Raw genomic sequence first — 20,879 nt, 5'->3', positions numbered from 1 at the left:
TTGGCACTCTTATTTGAAGGGAGGGAGGTAACACAAATGTTGTGTCTGGGATGTGCTTGAGGTCAGGTGTGTAAAGGTGTATCTGATTTCTAGCTGTTGACAGTGCCTGGGCTTTTCTCTGCACATCTGATAACAAAATGGCTCTATCACCTGTACAATACTGGAGCTGCTCACAAATACACTTTCAGGCTCTGGAGAACAAACTTCATGTTCTTTGCTATCAGAGATTCACCCTTTTTCAGTATCATACACCCTCTTTTGCTTGCCACTAAATGCTTCCCAAAAACTAAGTCTCTGAGACACATATGTAACCACATGCTACTTGTTTATTTTTGTTGCTTGTTTCAGGTTTTTTTAAGAATAGAACATAGTTTTAAATCAATAAAACAAATACTACAATACAAAAAATCTCCACAGCAGTTCCTGGAATACAAGGAAATTAAATATGCTTCTTGTAAATAGCTCCTTCTCTCGTGGATCCAAATTATAAATAAATAAATAAGAAAAGCATAAATACACGTCAAAATACAGCAATTATTAAGAAGAAATATTAATAATCTCCACCTCCATCCTCATACTGCTCAAAGCTATTAATTAATAAATTGAATACTACTTCTACAATGCAACTTCCTCAACAAGCAAAACTCTTGCTGCCCTGGACTGTGTTTGGGTACTTTTTGGGCCATGTTAACTACAAGAACAGGTACCACAAATGTTCACTCTCTTAATTACACCTAATTCAGTAAATGGACTTTTCCCAGTGTCTGTCTATCAACCTTATTTTTCCTTGGTTTAGGAAATGAGACCAAAAAAAGGGAAGCAGTGATTGGTGTTCTCCCAACTCTTTGAATGTATGCACTGCTATGCAGGGGAGCAGTCCCACTGAATTTACTAGGCTTACCTATGTGTGCAAAAATACATATATGGGTGGCTGGCAGGAGTTCTGTGGGCTGAGGAGGGGGCTGAAGTGGTTAGTGATATTTCTAAAAAGTGTTTCAGGAAACTCTTGACCATGGCTCCAGCTTGGCTCAGTCATTGAGGCCCTGATGTTGGCAGGGTCAGGATGCTCAGACTTTTGCACAGGATGAGTGAGCCAGGCTCTAACTGGAAGGTGGGGTGCACCCTTGTCTCACAGGGACTTGTTCAGGTGAGCAGCCTTCAGTGGGTGTCAGCATTGCTCTCCCATGCCAGGGCACAGAACACATGGCCAGCACTGTGTCACAAGGAGCTGTGTTCCTTCTTTGCCAGGAGCAAGAAATAAAAGCTGGAGAGCAGATCATCCCTGTCTTGGGCTGCTGGGCCAGAGAAGGACTTTCACCTTTGGTAATGAGGAGGGAGAGTCTATGTGGTTTTGAGGTGCAAAGTTTTCCTCTGGCCAGCTGAGCAGCTCTGCTGGAGGAGCCTGTGATGGGAGCAGTGACAGAGAGCTGAGCAGGAGGGCTAGCAGAGGGATTTCATGAAGGTCTCTCTCCTTGGCACACTCTGGGCTGACTTGGCTCTAGCAATGTGAGAAGCCACAGTACCTGTTTAAGTAAGAACTTCCATCCCCCATTCGACTACCACTTCCACCATGTCCAGCCCTCAGTAGGTTTTTGCTGTTGCCCTCCCTGCAGCCATCAGGACCATATGCTCTGTGAAGCTACTGGCCTGCTCCATTTGTTTTCCCATTCCATGAACTTTGGTTGCTCAGGCTGTCAAGCTGTGTGCCACAAGTCCTGGCTGTCCTTCCCTCCCACTCAGGTGGTCCCTTGGTACTCCTGAGGTGGTGACCCTGACCAGGGCCAGCTGTCCCTCGCTACCATGGCATTGTCTGTGATGGATCTCAGTGCCTTTCACTGCACTGGCTGCAGGCAGGCAAGGTGCACCTGGGAGCTCCTTCCCCCTGCTGCTGTCACAGAGCCAGACCTTTATTTTTAATTTACGCCTCGGTGCATGGGCGGTTAAATCAGAGGTGATCATTACTACAAACAACAGGAGATACGCCTCCTCTGACTTTAAATATGAAGTTCTGTATTTAGGGAAACCAGTGGTTTTTTATAATAAGTAGGAGAGCACTCACAGAAGGCAAGTACTGCTCATGGCTAATATGATATTGTCCATAACAGTGGTGAAAACTTTTTTTATAAAACTGTTTTGTTATTTTTTGAGAGAAAAACTAAAGAGGACCTGACCAGCAATTTCTAAATTGAAAAAAAAAAAAAAGAGAGAGAGAAAATTTTTTAACGCAAATCCCATTAACTCCATCTATTCATATGCACAGGTCTCTTACATGCAAATATCTTATGCTTAGTCACTTAGTTGCATGATTTACATATTTTCCTTCCTCCTAGTATTTTGTGCACTTATTAATGAAATATCCTTTACCACATGGGTGGAGGGTAAATTGCTGACTACCATTTCACTTATAAGCAGGTTCTATGGCAAAAAGTATCCCTTGAGCATATCCTGTTGCTCATAGTTTGATCTGGCAGGACAACTTGAAACACAAATAATTCATCACATAGCAAAGTTTGGTACATATGTTTGCAAACTTGCTCAGTTCTGGCCCATTGTTTTAGAATTTTTGCATCTTTTACTCCTGCCTTGAAACATCAAAACTGAAGGAAAAGAGATGTTTAGGATGTGTCATTCAGCCAAGCATATCGCAAGATGAGGTTTTTATCTCATGATATGAGAGGAGAAGGACGACAGGCAGTGGTGCACGAGCAGATCCTGGGATTTAATGGCACTCTGTAATCAGTCTGCTGCCTTGCAGGAATTCACAAATCTCTTTGTAGGCTTCTCTTGTTGCAAGTCCAAGCTCATTCAGACAGGGCATGGGAAATGGTGAGTGGGTCAGCAGTAGTCTCAGCATTGAGTCAAGAGGTAAATCTAGCGGGATAGCTGGGATTTTAGTGTAATGCAACAAGGGAAGGCCATCGAGTTGCATCATATTCACCATTTTTACCTTTGTTAGCCTTTCTCCCACTGTTCTGAGGCAATGGCATCAAGTAATAGAAAAGGATATAATTTTCCTGGATGAGCTGTTCTGTGTCTGTTCCCTCATTGATCCTAAAGCACCTTGTCCTGCTAAAGGACCTTCTGCCTTTCCAAGGGATGCTGAGCCTTATCAGTCCGCCTCAAAGGCACTGTTTGTTGCCCCCAGGTACTCTGACTTCTTCTTGTGCTTCATCCACATCTTCCTCAGGAGGCTGGGTGTCCCACACAGGTTGCCTCCTGTCAGTGGCAGGGATGCTTCTGCTCCTGGTGGCAGGGACAGGTCATACTCTGTTGTCTTCCTCCAGCGCTGCCTGTGGCTAACAAATAAAACACAAAGTGTGTGCAGAGTGCTTCTCCCTGGCCCTCCCTCCCTGCTTATGGCAACCAGCCCCTCAGAACCAAGGGCTCCTGGCTGAAAAGGTGTACCTGTGTGTAGGGGAATCGAATATAGGTAAATAAAGGTAGTATAGAAAGTAATCTTATCCCCTTAAGAGTTGCAGCTGGGTTCATTATTAAAGATTAGAAGCAGGCCTGATTTTAACAGGCAACACCTGTAACCAATCAGAAGAGTGTTACAAAAGAGTGGATTGGGGGGTTGAGAGGGAACTGGAGTCATTTGGCTGCTGTGAGGACATGGAAGAGTCAGCGCCTAGAGGAGCTGCCTACAAGAAACGTCAAGGAGATATGAAACTCTAGCAATATAACAACAATACTCTAGCAATATAATGAAACTCTTGCAATGTAATGACAATAGAACTCTTGCACTATAATGACAGCACCCGTGCCTGGCTGAAATGTGTGTCCATTCCTGGCCCACCCCTGGGACCGGCAGGTCTGGAATGAGCACAGACTCTGTAGGTCAGGGGGCTGGGATGCTGCAGCTGCCACACTCAGCTTGGTGTCCTTGTTCCCTCACTGTCAGAGGGGACACTGACACAAGGGGACAGGCTACAAGTGGGACCAATCCAAGTGCATCCCCTCTAGCAGCTGCCACCCAAAAAGAAGCAGGGGGATTGCCCAAGGAGAGAGCTGGGCCCTTCCACCAAAGCCCAGGGACCGCATGGCAGTGATGAGCTCCATGAGAACTTCCATCTCTGTGTATGGAGTGTGAGGACACTGTGACCATGAGCTAGTTACTGTCCCTCAGGTGACAATGGTGGCATCTCAAATCCCACCCAGACCCACGTCTGGGTTAACTGCCTGGCGATGAGTGCATCATGGTCAAGCTGTTCCTTAATTAGGCTTTAAGACATAATTTTTTTCTTCGATTAATTACATTTTCTAATCACATTTTAGGGAAAGTATTACAGACTTCTTAGGGAGAAAATACTTTTATTTTGAATTATGATGATTTTTTTCCCCAGTGATAAAGCAGAGCTGTAATGGGCACAGAGATAGCTGTATAAATGGCCATGGATGATAATAAAATCAGCATAACCTTTAGCAATCTGTCCCTGCCTTGGGGAAGCAAGAGGCATGTCTGGAGGGTGGGAAGTGAGAGGAATGGCAGATTTGTCTTCACAAACAAGCTGTGGATTTGCTGGTAGATAAAACTAGCACTGGGATATAAAAGAAACAATGGGAAAGATTCCACTGATTGATGAATGGAAAAAGATATTTGCTTTTACAAATGAACTTTGGGTTTGCTGATAAACAAAATTAGACATTGAAAGATGAAAGAAACAATGGGGTAGAAAACCCCCTAAATTCCTTAAGAATTAAAAAATAAAAGGGAGGGTTGTGCATCAGAGGGAAATCTTTGGGATTAGGCGTATTGGGAGGTCTGTACCTCTCAAGTACCTCAGCCAATGGGGAAAGAGAGGAGGGAAACGGGGCCAGGAAATTGGGATAAAAAGGCAGGCTGCGTCCTCCAAAAATTGGAGAGATCCCAGGGGAATGCCCCCTGGCCTCTCCCTTTATTAGAATAAAGTAAAAGGACTCGTCTGTCTCCTTTCTGGCCATAAACCTCTGGTGTTTGTGGATTAATTTTCCCAGCAGAAGGCACTTACTCTTCTGTAGAAGCGCGATTGCGTGTGGGCGAGCCCGTAACAGCCACAGCTTTCACCGTGATATGGGCAACTGGAGATGGAGGGATCTGGGGGAGGACAGAGCACATCATTAGGAAATGCCACTGATGAGTGGGGACAGCAGTTCATCTGAGGAAAGAGGCTGTTTTAAGAAAACCAGTAAATGCTGTAAGTCTCTTAACAAGAGAAAGCAGGTTAGGGATTTGACGGCCCAACTCTCACCCACACAATCACCAGTTGCTCACGTGAATTTTTCTCACTGAGCTCAGCACAGGATTTGAGTGAGCCACAGTTACACCTCTCACCACAGAAGGGACACTTGCAGGACTTTTTATTGCCTAGTTTTTGTGTTTAGCTTCCTGAGGCAGTGAGGTGCTGTGCAGAGTGAGCAGCCTGCCTCTTGCTGCTCCCGTCTCCAGGGCTGCCTGGGAAGCAGATGCCCCAGCCATCACAGCTTGTTCAGCATTCAGAGGAGTTTCCCTGTTTGTTGTGTGCTGCTCTGTGGTGTGGGGGCACCCTGGTTATGCTCCAGTTCTACCATGGGCCCACAAGTGCCCAATCATCCACTTCCTCCTTGTCTTATTTGATCATAAATTGCCCACCAGAGCTGAGTCACATTTCCCCATAAACAGGTCTCTGAGAACAGCACATCCTCCAAGATGGTAAGTTTAGGTGTGAGTTGCCCAGAAACAGGAAAAAAAATGTCAAAAATTGTGAGGTGCACTCATTATTTCAGGCAATAAGCACACATATTGATTTTACTGGCAATTCTGAAAAAAAATGTTCATATTATTGTCACTACCATAACTGCTCTTAAGCTTTCTAGGGCTATTACTCCTAGGATTAATCTGAGACTGGGTATACATTTAGATGTATTTTTCAAGTATCCTAAGATCTAGAAATGTTTGAAATCACTTTTGCAAACATTCTTTGAAATTTAACTAAGTTAATTATTAGAAGGTTCAATTAGATTCATTACAGTGAATAACATTAGTTTTAACCATCCTTAAATATTGTACTGTATTTTTCATAAGTGTAGCCCAGCTATGAGCTAGCAAGCATACTTCAACCATCCAAAAGGGCCTCTAAAACCACAAAGTTTCAACAGCATGGTCTGGTGTTGGCCAGAAACTATTAAAAGACTTTTTTTCTTTGAAAAAGTTAGTTTTTATTAAATGTAGAGACTATGAAAAGTAGGGGGGCACTGTAAGACAAAGAAGTGAGGGAGAACATTTTAGTAAAGGTGAATCATTTTTAACCAAAATATTTTTTCCGTCTGTTAGAGAACACATTTTGGGGGTTTGTATGATAATTTTTCCATCAACTCTTTATTTATGTTCCTGACTTTGGAGATTATTGTGTCAGGATGGCATTCTGGAGAAAACAAATTATTTGATGCTTGTTCCACTTGAGAAATTATTTTTTTCTCAATTTGTGCAATTCCCTGAGAGACAAGAGGCTAATTTCTCCCAGCTCTTGCAGGTGCTTGAGCATCCAGAGCAGGAGCCTGCCTGTTTCCATCCCACCCCTCTTCCTGGTTCCTGAGGGGCAGTTCTCTGTCCTGTGCCAGTCTCTGCTCCCAGCTAAGGGATCCTCTGGCATAAATCCTGTTTCAAGCTTGAACAAGGGCTGTGGAATCTGCAGGTTCTGCAGCAGACTGACGTGCTGTTACTGTGGGACATGCTGATGGGTACAAGGTTTTAAGATGCATTGGTAGCTGGTCTTGCTCTATTTGCTTACCAAAGATTTTCCATCCAACAGGTGATTATAGGACTTGGATGACTCTTGTTCAGTAATTCCCACTGTAAAGCATAAGAAACATGATATTAGTTGCAATCATCCCATTGGCACAGCTTGTATGAAAAACCTCCTTCTGTGCAGTGAAACCCAGATATGGACAGAGACCAGATACAGGTTACAGTCCCATCAGATTTGATTATAGCCAAAGGAGCAGAGTGACCATCTATTGTGATGTCAAAATAAGTGATTGTGGAGCTGCTTAAGTCATTCTGGAAAGTCTCTCCGCTTACTCCTGGACTTTTCAAATGAGATGACAAGCTGCCCTTAGCAGCCCAAGCTAAGTGGGAGCCCTTTCCCCCTCTGTAAACACTTGTGTATTTCTACAAGCAAAGAGCCCAAACGCTGCTTCTCAGCCCCCACTGCAGGTTTGTCCTGCCTGGCAGATCATTCTCTCCTTTCTGTATTGCTCTGGGGAGTTGTTTTAACCTGGACAGAGATGTGTGCTACGTCAACCCTGTCACAGGGAGGGATTTCCACCTTTCTGCCTGTGGCTGAGTGACATCTCTCTCTCTGCTGTCCTCAGCCCTGAAGGTTACCCTTCAGTTTCAAGTAATTGCTCATCCAATAGTTTATCCATGGATAAATGCTCACTGACATTCCTGCCCACTGTGCCAAGGAAATATATGAGTGAGGGATACCAGATTTTTTCATGTGGCCAAATCCTTCTATTTGGCTGTGGGAATGTGGACCTCTCTACTGCTTTGACCAATGGAATATAAATAACGACAGCAAATTTGGAAATAGCCAGGGTGCTGCTTACAGTGCTGTCTCCAGCATGACTTAGCAACTGGAACTATCTCCTCCTTCTGGGGGCAATATTTGACTGGGATAAATATCCTAACCAGCTTCCTTCTTCCTGCTCCACCCCCCTCCAGTAATTCCATTAGGTACCTTACTGTATCCCTCACGTCAAAGTTAATGCAATTACCTCCTCTCATCGTGCATGTTGGGTACTGACAGTATCCAGCAAGTGGATCAGCAGTGTTTCAGCTCAAGCCCATATTTTTTCATTTTATTTGGTTTTGTTTTCTCTTACTTTGTCTGATTCTTCCCTTCAGCCCATCCCCCTTAATAGATACAGAAAATGTTCTTACAAACTTTTAGCAATATATCTAAGCAAAAGAAAGTCCTCATGGCTTCATGGCTTTAAGGTTTGTAGTTGCTCCCCGCAGGGCAGTGTGGCTGGATGCAGTGTGAATTCCACTTCCAGAATGCTGGAATGGACTGTCCTGCTTTGCTGTTTGAGCAGGATTTCTGATGGGAGCAATAAACACACTAATGGCCTCATCTGTGTTCTTTTGTTTGTTTATCGTTGGTTCTAATTTAAACTTAATTTCTGAGTTCTGCCTACTCATTTCCCTTTCTCCCTCTATGAGACCTGTTTCCTCCCTTTCTGCTCTTCTTTTTAGAGTCCTACAGCTTTTCTCTTGTTTGCATTTATCTGTCATCCTTTACTCTCATCTCCCCTAACAGCAGAGACCTGCACTCCCTCCTTTCTGCCTCTCTGCCACCCTTTACCCTGAGCCAGCCCCAGCTACTCCTTCTCCTGTCCCTGCTCCAGCCCTGAAGCTCCTGCTCTTTTTTCAGCCACGTCTTGGCTCTGGTCCTGGGATCTTTTTGAGATCTTTTCCTATGGTCCCAGGCTCAGTTTCTTCCTTTCCAGTTTCCCAGGCCCCACTCTTGTCTGGTTTGTTTCTTAATGGGATGGCTGATGGGCAGTGTGGTTGCAGACCAATGATGTGAGGAACATGCACCTTCATGGACCTGCTTTAGAGATATAGCACCTTTTAACATCCAGATGTCCAATTTATCTTGGAAAAACATGCCATGTGGGATTTCTTTAAAGATATACAACTTGACTGCATCTGGGTGGTTTTTCACAGGAGAGCAAAAGATGTGTTTTTGGCTAGAAGGCCATCCCATGTGAAACTGCACAGCCCTGCTCCAAGTCAGTCTTCCAAACATAACACACCAGTGTTGGAGGAGCTGAATGGCCACTCTGTTTGTGTTTACTCATCTCCTTGGTTTTGTATTGGCAAGATCTATTTTTCCTTCACGGTTTTTCACAAATATGCTGAACACGATTTGGTTGCCAAAAAATCAGGTTTGTGGCTGACATCCAGCATCTGAAAATCCATCCCTGATGATTATCTTCTAGCTGATCCTAAGCAACTGAACAGGGATCTTATATAATAAGATGACAGGCGAACTCAGTAATTTACAATTTTCATCTCTAAAATATTGTCAGGGAGTGTTTATGACTCTGAATAAAGCGAGTTTATGACTCTGAATAAATTGAGCAATGCCACAGTCATTATCTCATTAATTCCACTGGATATTTTAGGTGTGAAAAATGTGTATTTTATGGTTGGCTTTTTGCAAATATTAAAATGAATATTATATATGTTATGTTAGAAAGTTATACTGTATTAATTTTCTTAAGTGGTGTGTTAAATATACTTTTAGGTTATAACATAATGTTAAAATAGAAACTATGTTATGTAAGATACTTTCTTTAAAGAGAGAACTCACATTGAGATAGCAGCCACAGGACACCTAAATCTTTCTGAGAAAATGAATTTATTGCTCCATTATCAGAAGAAATGAACTTCTCCCCACCTTGCTCAGCCATGAAGATGCCATTAGGATTCAGAGGAAGTTGACACTGACCAGACAGAATCCTTTGTTTGAATGGAATTTATGCATCATGTATGAGGTCTATGAATATGCAACAGGCTACTGCTTTTAAGGGTTAATCCTCTGTTAATGTGTGTCCTTTTTTGGGCTTATTTTGCCCAGAAAGAGATACCCAGACTGCCCATAACTCTTTGTTTTTATTGTCTCATGTTGTTCTAAATCCTAATAGTCCAAATGTATATTACTCTAATTATTTTCCTATCTTCATAACCATTTTATTACTATTCAACTTTTAAAATTTTAAAAACGAGTGACTGGTGTTTTTCACATCAGCACGGACTCATCCTCCAGGTCCACGATAAAGAGGATATCGCAGTCAGCTGTTTTGGATATCTCAGTCTGCTGCTTCTCTGCACAAGCGGCAGACTGCGGTATCCAAAAACATTCTGGAGCCAGGGAGGAATGAAGGGCTTTGGTTCTGGTTCTGGCCAGCTCTAAGAGTCCATGTCTGGATGGGCTGTTCGGGTCCAGTCTGGCTAGCTATGAAATCCGGCCCACACAATCTTACATGGACAAAGGCAAAAGACCAGAAGGGCTCTTCTCCACATGGGGACCAACATCCCACATTTATTTCCAAGGTGGGAAGGAGACCATCCCCTTCTTGTGGGGGACTTTTATACCCGGGGAGTAGGGGGGTAGAGGAAGAGGACCACATCCAATGGGATCCAGGTGAGGCAGGGCGAGGGGAGGGACTGACCAGGGGAGAGAACAACACCAGGGGTACTGGGGTTGTAGGGGGATAGAATATAAGAAGATAAAGGTAGTGTAGAAAGAAAGTAACTTTAAGGAGTTGCAGCTGGGCCAGTTATCAAACATTTGGAGCAGGCCTGACTTTAACAGGCCACAGCTGTAGCCAATGAGAAGAAGAGGGCTATAAAAGGGTGGGGTGCCTGGTTGCAAGGGGAATTGGAGTCAGTTGGCTGCTTTGTGAAGAAGAAAGGGGCACTTCTCTGAGGAGCTGTCCATGAGAAACACCAAGAAGGTGTTTTGAAATAAGGAGATAACAGTATGGAACCCCTCTGCAGTACCTAAGGAAATAACAGTATGGAACCCGTGTAATAAGATGACAACAGGGAGTGAGGGAAAAACTGTGCAATGGGAGAGGGGAATAACAAACCATGTGATGTAACATAAGCTATTCAGTGTGATATAAAGACTGCAAATCTCCAATCACACAGTGCAAAACAACAACTAGATAAACTATTTAGTGCCATACAGCAGTTGTGGACTCACCAGGGTGCTGGGCAGTGCCTTTGCTGGGACTGGCTCTGCGCTGCCCCGGGCTGCCCCGTGCCTCCTCCTCGTACAGCACTCGCAGGAGATGGTCCTGGTGGGACCGGTGCTCTGGTATGGCCACCACCTGCAGGGGACAGGCAAACACCCCGTCACACCCGGCCCCGGGCTGTCATCAGGTGTGACAGGAATGGCAGATTTGGCTTTACAAACAAGCTGTGGGTCTGCTGGTAGATAAAACTAGCACTGGGAGATAAAAGAAACAATGAGAAGGATTCCACTGATTGATGAATGGAAAAAGATATTTGCTTTTTACAAATGAACTTTAGGTTTGCTGATAAATGAAATTAGACGTTGAGAGATGAAAGAAACAATGGGAGAAGAAAACGCCCTAAATTCCATATGAATTAAAAATTAAAAGGGAGGGTTATACAGTAGAAGGAAATCTCTGGTATGAGGCGTATTGGGGAGTCTGTACCTCTCAAGTACCTCAGCCAATGGGGAAAGAGAGGAGGGAAACGGGGCCAGGAAATTGGGATAAAAAGGCAGGCTGTGTCCTCCAAAAATTGGAGAGATCCCAGGGGAATGCCCCATGGCCTCTCCCTTTATTTGAATGAAGCCAGAAAGGACTCTTCTGTCTCTTTTTTGTCCATAAACCTCTGGTGTTTGTGGATTAATTTTCCTAACAGGTGCTCTATCGAGGTCATGGGGGAGCTGAAAGGCTGCTTGTTCTTCCTGCTGCTTTGCTGTCATCCAAAGGGGATTTTGTCAGGGAGGACTGTGGGATTTGTGGGATTTTGTTTGGCTCCAGCTTCTGTGCTGTGTACAGAAGTATGGGAAAATCCTGCTGGGTCTTTCTGGGACCCAGCTACTTATCTGCACCTTTCTATACTTTCCTCAGGAGGCTGAAATGTGCTCTTCTCCAAGCTCTGCTGAATAGGATTTGCCTCTGATAGAGCCCAGATTTATTATTGCATCACATCTTGGGCAACCAGTCAAACTTATGCAATGCAAACTACAAATGCTGTTTCCTTATGGTCTCTCCTGTCTTTTGAACTTACATATTGTACCTGATAAAAAACTACAGAGACTATGAGGCAGAGAGGAATTGTTCTCCTAGAGATTAATTTTCACAACACTGGCTCACACAGGCAAGACTGACTGACAGCTGCAACTTTGAGCATCACCCCCGCCCCCTCCATCTCCCACAGTCCCTGAAAACAAGCATGAACAAAATCAAGCTCTTTTCTAACCAATTACGACTAAGCCATGGCACTCACTGTCCTGCCAAAGGCAGCTGGGGATGCCAGAGCTAATGTGAGTTTGGAAAAACAGGGATACACCTCAAAGAAGTGGATTGGTCAGGACTGCTCTCCAGGATGGTCTCGAAAGAGTTTTCTCAAGAAGATCAAAGTTCCTACAGCAGGGACAGAGTGTTTCATACTTTGTTGGTTTTTTTTATTCTTCCCTAAAGACTTGCTGGTGTCATAGAGAGCCACTTAAACAGCGTGAAGATCCAAACCAGCCAGGAAACAAGACATGTGGCAACTATTCAGACTATTTCCTATTAGACTAACTTATGTTGGAAGGCCATGAGAAAAGCAGTTAGTTGCATCTTGCTGATGACTGGCAGCTGCTGTCTATGTGTTTTAGATATAAATATAGTTATTTTGCCTCAAGACTAAGACCAAAAACTGGCCAGCTCACTATTGCCATAGAAATAGCCTTAATTCTGTCTATTGCTCTGCCTTTTAACACACACTCAAGATAAAAACAAGAACCTATTCAAGCATGTCCCCTCACACCAAATTGTCCATTTCCTCTAATTATGTTTTAATTCAATTTGCCAATAATCTGCAATGTTCTGTGTATATGATTTTTTACACAGACATAACAACATATGCAAACCCACGTTTTCCAAAACAGGAAAGAATAAAAATCCCAACCTAACCACTTTTCATTCTTTTGTCTCCATGTACCCTCAGGAGTCTGGACAAGCCTACATTACTTAAATCCTACTGACTAGTAGGATGAGGAGCAGAAACTGCCCAACAACTGGCAAAAATACTTGTGGAAAAGGCAGGTAAGGCAACCAAAGCCTAATCCACAGCTGGATAGCGGTTTCCCCCTATTTCTGCAGATTTTGACACACAGCCTATCATGCTCCATGTGCTGTAAACTACCTAAAGACATGCCCAGTGTTCAGTTAAAGGGACTACTGGTGTCCTTGAAGGCAAGCACATGCCAAAGGAGGCTGCAGCTGGCTCCCAGCTCCACTGATCACAAATTTGGAGCTGCCAACAGAGCCCCAGCATTGCTCCAATGTCTCAGAATGACGGTGATGCTGGTTGTGAGAGGCCTCCTGTTGCTGCTTAAGCTGCTGGCACTGGCTCCCTCCCTCGCTGCTGCTCCTGGAGCAGCTCCAGCACCTCCCCATCCCTCTGCAGCAGCTCCTGCAGGCTCCTGTGTCCACACACACCCTGGCCACACAAACCTTACAAGCTGCTCACCAGGGCGTCACCCCCTGCACCATGGGGACACCAGTGGAGACTCCCATCCTCAGGACTGATATGATGGACTGTGGCTGGCAGGGGTCTCTAATGACAGCCCTTGGAGTCTGAACCGAGCTCTTCCAGCTTTCAAGGAAAGCCACAAAACTCAGCTTTTCCCTCCATCTCTGGAAAAATGTCCGGTGCTCTTGGTCACACTTAGTCTTTGCAGGTGTGTGACAGAAAATGTCATCGACCCTCTGCTCCTGAGACAGCCGTGGTCACTTATTTTGCATTGTCATGGAAAGAGCATTTTTGGTAAGTAGGATGCTGGCTGCAGTCACCTCTAATCCTGAAAGTGGCTTACTTGATCAGTGTAAACCACCATGGACTTGAAACTTAACATTCTGCCTATGTGTTGCACAGTTTGGGGAAAAGAAGAAGGTTTTTATCTTGACTAATAGCAAGAATTATTTAGACACATTGTCTGTGTTTTTTTAATTCCTTGTTACATATGAGATTAGTAATGCCAAAATGTCTTCAAGCAGCAGAACCTGTACAAATAAGTTACAGTGCCATTTTCCATTACAGCTGGAGACAACAGTGCAATGTCAATAACATACTTTCAGCAGATTTTTTTTTTTTTCAGCATTTGGTTGTAGCACATTTTGGGAGTTCCTTATCTTCTAATTCAAGATTTCACAGTGACTTTGGCTACTCCCCCATTACTGTAATATGTAAAGACTTATCTAGGTCAGGAAACTAAACCTGCTGTAGCTTGGTTTTGATCTAAAGTGGAGCTGACATTTCTCTAGGGTACCTAGGGTAAAGCAGAAGGATCAACTTGGAGTCACTTTTCTTTTCTAGACATACCAGGAAATTAAAATCTGTGCAAATGGCAGAGTCAGCCAAACTATGCAGAATTACCAAACTGCTCTCTAAAAACCTACTGTTTTTAGAACCTGTAAATCCTTTGGCCAACCCAGTCTGTTTGCAGGATTGACTCTGAAATCAGAGCCCAGCAAACTCTCTTTTTCTGGACTTTGCCATGCAGATGAGAGCACTGAGGCCTGCCATACCCACTTTTGGAATTAGCTGTGCTCAGGGGGAAGGGGCACAGAGGATACAGGGCAGTCACAGAGAGGCTCTTCCAACCATCCTGAGCTTGGACTTAAAATCCCACTGCCAACCAACAACCATCCAGAAAAGGTGACAGTTAAATACCTGGCTTTGGATAAAACTTTGAAAGTTAGAGTTTGAACAACAATGTTCTTGTTAGTGGAGAAAACTCCAGATTTGTAGAGTTAAGTTATTTTGATGGCCTAATGCTGAGCTGATTTTTAAGGTGGCAGCTCTAGCATGCACAGGGGTATTTTCTGCTTTCTTGCAAAGTAGACAGCTACTGGTGTCCAGAGAGTTCTATCCAGGGGATTTTGGGGCTAGAAGAGAAGGGAAGGATCTACTACCACTGGAAATAACTCTTAATAGGGCAATAGGAACTGCAAATATACATATTGGTGTATCCTCCTTTCTGTCACCCTTCCACAGTCATTATCATGCTTTTGGGATGAGTTCTTGTATGTGATGGAAGCAAATTACTGACCCCCCACAGTCAGTAATTTGAATGTTAAATCACTTAATGCTACACTGCTTGAGTATTTCTGCTGTGAAAAAAAAGGTCTGGCAGACGTCCACATTGGTTGCTATTTTCGTCCTTGCTGAGGATTAAAGTTGTGCATCCACTGCAATCACCAGAGCAGAAGATTTCATGTTAGCTGAGGCATTTCTACAGCTCTGACTGCAGGTGCAGATGTAAAAGTGAAAAATAAACAATCATTCTGCGACTTTTCTGTGGGTCCAGAAATTGGCAATCACGGCTTCCTCACAGGCATGTCTATTCCAGTACGTGCAATTTCCTTCAGTGCTTGCTCACCAGCTGCAAGCAGCTGCATCCCAGTGAGGAAGGGGAATGTCTAAGAGTTGGCTGTGCTCAGTCAAACACTTTGGTTTGAGAGCCATCCTTGTTTGTGTAGCTGGAGCTGCAGACCATTCCTCAGGCTTGGTGTTGCCACTGCTGATGTGATGCTGCCTGCATCATGACTAAGAGCCAATCAAAGGACATCCTTAATTGGGGTCAGGAAAGCCCCAAAGGGAAAAAACCCCAATCCTCTTAAAATATAGCAACAAAACAGGGACTTTCTTATCTTATTTTCTTAGGCTTTTATGAGTACAGTGCTGCCACAGCAGCTGATCCAATCCAAATGAAATATTAGGTGCCTCCATTTAGTAGAAACAACTATCTTCTGAGATTTGGGACAAGATAACAGACACAGAATTTCCTTTGATTTTGATGTAAGCCAGCTGATTTTTTTTTTTCAGCTGAATAGTTCTATGAGAATTATTGTCCAAAAAAAAAAAAAAGTAAATTATCTAAGTATTTTATTTAATCAATTCAGAATTGTTCATGTTGGTTTGGACTTATCTGTTTTTGTATTGCATGGAAAACAAAATATACCAAAGGTTTAACAAATGAAAGTGGAGTATCTCAAAATGGCTTATTTGGAGTAACACTCCAGCAGTCTGACTCATCTTTCTTTTGGAATGAAGAGTAATTTTGAAATCTCAGCCTGAGCTATGGGACAAGACCAACCAAACCAAGACTGTCACAATTTGGGAAAATATACACATGCAGAGCTTCTACCCAGAAAATGCCAGACATGTTTCTGACTCTTCCTGGGGACCACTCCAGGTGTCCTGTGATGCACTGGGATCCTGTGATCTGCTTTAATAACCAAAAGAGAGGGTGGGAGTGAATGTGAGGGTTTTTTCCGGTGCACAGGTAAGTGTGGTAAGCAGGAGGACCTACAGTTCTGTGAGGAGATCAGGGAATCAGGAATACAAAGAAAAGGCTCTTGGAAAATGAGGATGGATCTGGGAAGCAGGAAAGGGCATGGAAAAAGGGAAGGTCATGGAGCAAAATACTTCAGCAAAGTGCTAGATAAGAGACATGTCTGTGGTGAGAAAAAATGCTTTGGCAGAAGAGTCTCAGACTTGTAAGAAGTGCTTTGATATGCAGAAGAGACTGTCATTCCTGCAGATCAGCTAAAAGGATTGTGCAAGGGGTTCTGAACAGTTCAAGTGGATTTCAGGAGGGAAAACTGTCTCTGAAGACAAGAAACCTCACACCCATGTGTGAAAGCAGCTGAACTTGCAAGACATTTACTCAGAGCATGAAAAATGCTCAGTTAATTTAATCTGGGGGGTTCCTCTGTGCCCTCTGCACTGAGGCTGAGGCAAGGGCAGGCAAGAACTGCTGGGACCAGGGGACAAACATGAATATTATTATTATTACTACTTGATTAACACTGATGTGATTTGGTGTGATTTGCTTACTTTTCACTCCTGCAGGTGTCTCTGGGCTTACTGTGAAGGCTCTATGGACAATAATGAAGTCTGTGATTCCCTCAGATGGCCAGTGTTGGTAAGCACTATGTTCATTTTGACTGGCTCTGCATGGCAAGGCCTTTTTTGGGCTTTTTTTGTTGTTTGGTTTTTGTTGTTTTTGTTTGTTTGGTTTTTGGTACTTTTTTTTCAAAGCCCTTCTGTAAATAAACTGCAGCTGTACAGGAGCTTCTCCTTCTGTTTCCCACCCCACTCCCAGCACCAGACATGGATGCCCTTCTTTACCCTGGAAGATCTGCTTCCCATTTACCCACAGCACTTTTGAGGGTATGCGTAGCCAACTAGAATGTGAAAACAATAAAATAGGGAGAGGAAAGGAGTTTTTTCTTACACTCTTTGCAAGGATGTGCTGTGAAGCTTTGGCTCGTCTTCGGGCAGGACTACATGCTGCAAAGAGAAGAACAGAACACGGTCAGGATGCTGTGGAGATGGACATGTGCCCCCCAAAGTCCTCTGTAAGAATTCACTGGGGGCATGGTGGGAAGAGGGGGGAGAAGAAAGGGTTTAAGGAAGATTCCAGCTGAAACAAACCAAAGTCCCTTTTGATGAGATCTCAGAGAGCATGCTCTGGCTGCACAATACAGAAATCTGTGGCCAGAGGACCACAGCCCATCCCGAGTTTCTGCTCCTCTCCCTCAGGCTTCCAGGAGGAGCAATCCTCCTCCTTCCTCAGTTTTGATCTGGCCTCCCACCTGCCAGAACTTCAGGAGGAAATGAGTAGTATATACATTAACTTGGAGACTATTATGATTTTATCTAGTTAGAGACTTTATCAATAAGCTCAAGCTCCCACATGACATTGTTTCACTTTCACTGCATGATGTCCAAAGCACAACATTTGCACTAAGCCTAATATTTTCTTTTTCAATTCTCCAAATTACCTCTTCTGTTCTTTGGCTTGGGACATTTTCCTTAAAGTCTTTGTCTCACTTTTTATTTCTTAGACTCACAAAGACACCAAAAGCATAGAACCACTAGCTAATAGACACACAGGGTGCCAGGGCCACAAGCCAAGCTTTTGTCTGGGCTGAAGCAACTGGTTTTGGGTGATGGTTTTACTGGACTAAGTGAAGGCTCTTTAAACTGTTGTTGTTTGAGTTAGGCTTGAAACTGGCCTGAATGTGATACTCCCAGGTCTCCCCCTCATCATGTCTACCCTGCCTTGTGCTCAGGCTACCAGAGCTACAGATTTAGCCACCAGTGACAGAAACAGGCTTGCAGAAAGCTGCCAAATGTGGAGAATTAACTCCAATTCTAAAGGCTGACCCAGGGGGCAAGGCACATGAATGGGGGTTTCCTATTCAGGCTGTGTGTATAATCCCAAGGCTTCGAGGAGCCAGGAAGGTTTGTCACAGGATGATGGGTGACTCCTACTCCCCAGGTGAGCTTTCCTTGGCGTTGTTGGCATACATTTCACTTGCAGTGCTTATTACTGCTGTGTATTACTGTGTGCAGAGTTTTGGAGCTGTGGAAGCATCTGGAGGTCATCCAAGGCTGCTCCTTGCTGGAGCCAAACTCCTCTCCTCAGATGGCAGCAGTAACAAGTGCCTGGCCTTTCCAGGGCTGCGGTACAAGCAAGCAGAGCTGGCACTGAGACCAAAGTCACTCTTCCTAGACAGCCTGTGAGTGTCTAACAGCCATCCCTCCACTCCCCAGTGAGGATGTAAGTCCGGAGCATGGGGAGCACACTGGAGAGGAAATTCTGGCCTGAGATGCAGTGAAACAGGACAGGAAAATGGGAGGGTCCCTGTGAGCTGTGAGCAGCCCCTTGCAGCACAGGGCACTTCCACACTGAGCTTGTCACAAGGAAGTTGTCTGCCTGCCTGGAGTGCGCTAAGCTGTCAGTGTGATTACAGCCTGCTCTGCACAGTGTGATATCCTCAGGGATCCTCACTGCCTTCTCCTGCAGGACATGTTTTATATTTTAAAACATGTTGAGTGTGGGATGAAAGCCAGACAAACATAATGAAGGTAGTTTGGGTTTTTTTAAACCTAGGAATAAGCTGTAAGTTGTTTTTGAAGCTGCTTCCATCACCTTTAGTTCTGGAATGTCACTGTGTGACGACAAAACAAATTGCTTCTAAGCAAAAAACTCAAGTGCAGAAAAGTTTAGTAATGCAAGGAATTATCTTTTTGTCTCTCTGGCCTTTAGGTATTTTACAACATAGTGTAAGGAGTACAGTTTTTTAGAGATTTCTACCAGAAGCAAGTGCTCTCATGCTGTTATAACTGCTGCCCAGGCTAGTGCAAAAGGAAAACCACATAAATGTGCCTAACAGTAATAAATTTGCCTACTTTCTGAATACATATGATCCACAGTCCCTCATCCCCTGTTGTCTGCCAAAATGAGTGGCAAAAGGTTTATAGGTCTGAAGAAAGGCAAGGCATGAAAGGGAAATCACAGCACCAGCAAACATGCAATTACTTGAATAGGCATTGAAAGAAGGGTGAATCACAGAAGTAGCCAGAATTGACCCACTTGGGTGGGAATACAATGGCAGCAATGCCAACAGTGGGGCTGCGAGGCTGTCCTTGCAAACACCAATTTCTGCAGAGCTGGAGAAGGGAGAGAAGAACGAATCCTTGCAGGTGATGTATGTGGATTTGCCTGCTAAAGGATGTTTGTACGTATAGCCCAGATTTCGGGCAGCAAATACAATTACAGTGATGGTTCACTTTGTCATTTCCACTTATATTCCAAAATTAAGCAGCTGAGAGCTCATGCTTGCAGCTTGCAAGTAAAGATCTGATCTGGCCCCACAATTTGTTTTCCCTGCTTTTCCCTGCTTTCTTGTTGCTGAAATATGCAGCCATTGAGTTTAAACTAATTTGTTCAATCAAATGCAGGCTGGGCTTTGTCCGGTTCTTACTCTTCATTAGAAGCAATTAATGTTAATCATGCATTCATTTCCAGGGCATGGCTTTGGAAATGTTCCACTTATTGAGCCAGCAGACTTAAATTCAACATTCATGCACTTCACCCACTTCTAACTGCTCGCAGAACTTCATTCTCTTTTCTATTACACAGAAAAGCCACACAGTTGCAAGCTGTCACTTTAGCAGTTACCTCATAGGTACAGCAACACCGATTCCAGAGCTCCCAATTTTGCCAGAGTAAAGATTTTACAGAGCCACAATATTGAAGCACCTGCAGGGATTAGGTCGAGAAAGCAGCAGCGAGGGCTGGGCTGCAGGCAGAGCACGGCACACAGAACAGATGAGCTGCTCCCTTCAAATATTTCCCCGCTGCTAAACATCCCACCCCTCTAAAAGACAACACCACAGCCGTTGTTAGATTTTGATGTACTCACATTTGGAAGAAATCACAGTGAAAACTTCTAAATTTTCATCGCTGCAGCTGTAAATCTGGTGCATTTTCCACCTCTCCCTACTGACTGCCTTTCAGCTTCATGCAACCGCTCTGAACTTGTGGTAAATAGGTTTCACTAATCCAATCTGGCTCTGTGATCATTGTCCAGATCTACAAAGGACAGACTGATGCTGTGATCTCATCTCATTCCATATTCTTCATTGCAACATTTTCTGCTCCCATCTGCCTTTCTATGAATAATATTAACACAAAGATTTAATTTAGCTCTTGCTTAAGCCTCTACTCAGATAGGAGCATTTTATTTTACATTTGCTTTTACCAGTGTGGAGAATCCTCTGCAATAAATAGCTAATAATTAAACTCTGATCTATTGGCAAATGTTCACAGAAGTGCTGCAAAGATATTTGTAACAAGTTGGGTTAAATGTGTACTTTAACACATTTACCATAAAATCTTGCTCCTTACACATAATGAAGAGATTACTAAATGTATCAAGAAAAATATTTTGTGCTTTACCTTTTCATTTCATACACAAATACTGGAATCCTGGGTTTTTCAAAGCAAAATTTCAAAAGCAGACGCCTAAGAAAAGCAAATGCCTAAGAAAGGCAGATGTGCATAGATCTCCATGCCCCCTACACATCTGTGGTTGCAAGGGGAGGAAAGGTGGCTCAGTCATGGATGGGTTCCTGACTTGATGGCTCTGGGGTCTAATCCCATATTTATGCACTTCAATAAAGGGTCTTCTTGCCAAAGCTTTTAATTTCTTAATACTCCCATCAGAAATTGTTCCTTTCCACCTCTATGAATATCCGCCCCCTCAACTTCTAGTGACTCAATGCTGCCATGGACACCCAAGAC

The 20,879-nt window shown here is 43.8% G+C and overlaps 1 protein-coding gene across 3 annotated transcripts; it reads right to left on the bottom strand.

Annotated features, from left to right (window-relative positions):
- Window positions 1-308: 308 nt before the first annotated feature.
- Window positions 309-20,832, bottom strand: VXN (vexin). 3 transcript variants are annotated; one of them, XM_026791625.2, is made up of 7 exons: window positions 20,535-20,832; window positions 19,999-20,248; window positions 17,019-17,074; window positions 10,737-10,863; window positions 6,747-6,808; window positions 4,989-5,074; window positions 309-3,296 (listed from the first exon to the last, which is right to left on the bottom strand). In XM_026791625.2, the coding sequence occupies exons 2-7, from the start codon at window positions 20,060-20,062 to the stop codon at window positions 3,110-3,112; spliced, it is 582 nt and encodes a 193-aa protein (XP_026647426.1). In that variant the 5' UTR covers window positions 20,063-20,248; window positions 20,535-20,832; the 3' UTR covers window positions 309-3,109. The 3 variants fall into 3 exon arrangements, with proteins under 3 accessions (XP_026647426.1, XP_005479738.1, XP_074407909.1); XM_005479681.4 differs by having other exon boundaries at window positions 19,999-20,168; XM_074551808.1 differs by lacking the exon at window positions 20,535-20,832 and having other exon boundaries at window positions 19,999-20,357.
- Window positions 20,833-20,879: the final 47 nt, after the last annotated feature.

Source organism: Zonotrichia albicollis, chromosome 1, assembly GCF_047830755.1.
Source record: "Zonotrichia albicollis isolate bZonAlb1 chromosome 1, bZonAlb1.hap1, whole genome shotgun sequence".
In the NCBI taxonomy this organism is placed as follows: domain Eukaryota; kingdom Metazoa; phylum Chordata; class Aves; order Passeriformes; family Passerellidae; genus Zonotrichia; species Zonotrichia albicollis.
This window is presented reverse-complemented; position numbering and strand designations above follow the sequence as displayed.

Bases quoted from the DNA above. Each gene is read 5' to 3' on its own strand.
- VXN (XM_026791625.2), bottom strand. From the start codon at position 20,062: ATGCACCAGATTTACAGCTGCAGCGATGAAAATTTAGAAGTTTTCACT. The intron at 5,075-6,746 runs GTAAGCAAATAG...GTCCTCCCCCAG, and splicing joins TGTTGGATGGAAAATCTTTG to ATCCCTCCATCTCCAGTTGC. The intron at 3,297-4,988 runs GTAAGTGCCTTC...TTTATTTGTTAG, and splicing joins AATCGCGCTTCTACAGAAGA to CCACAGGCAGCGCTGGAGGA.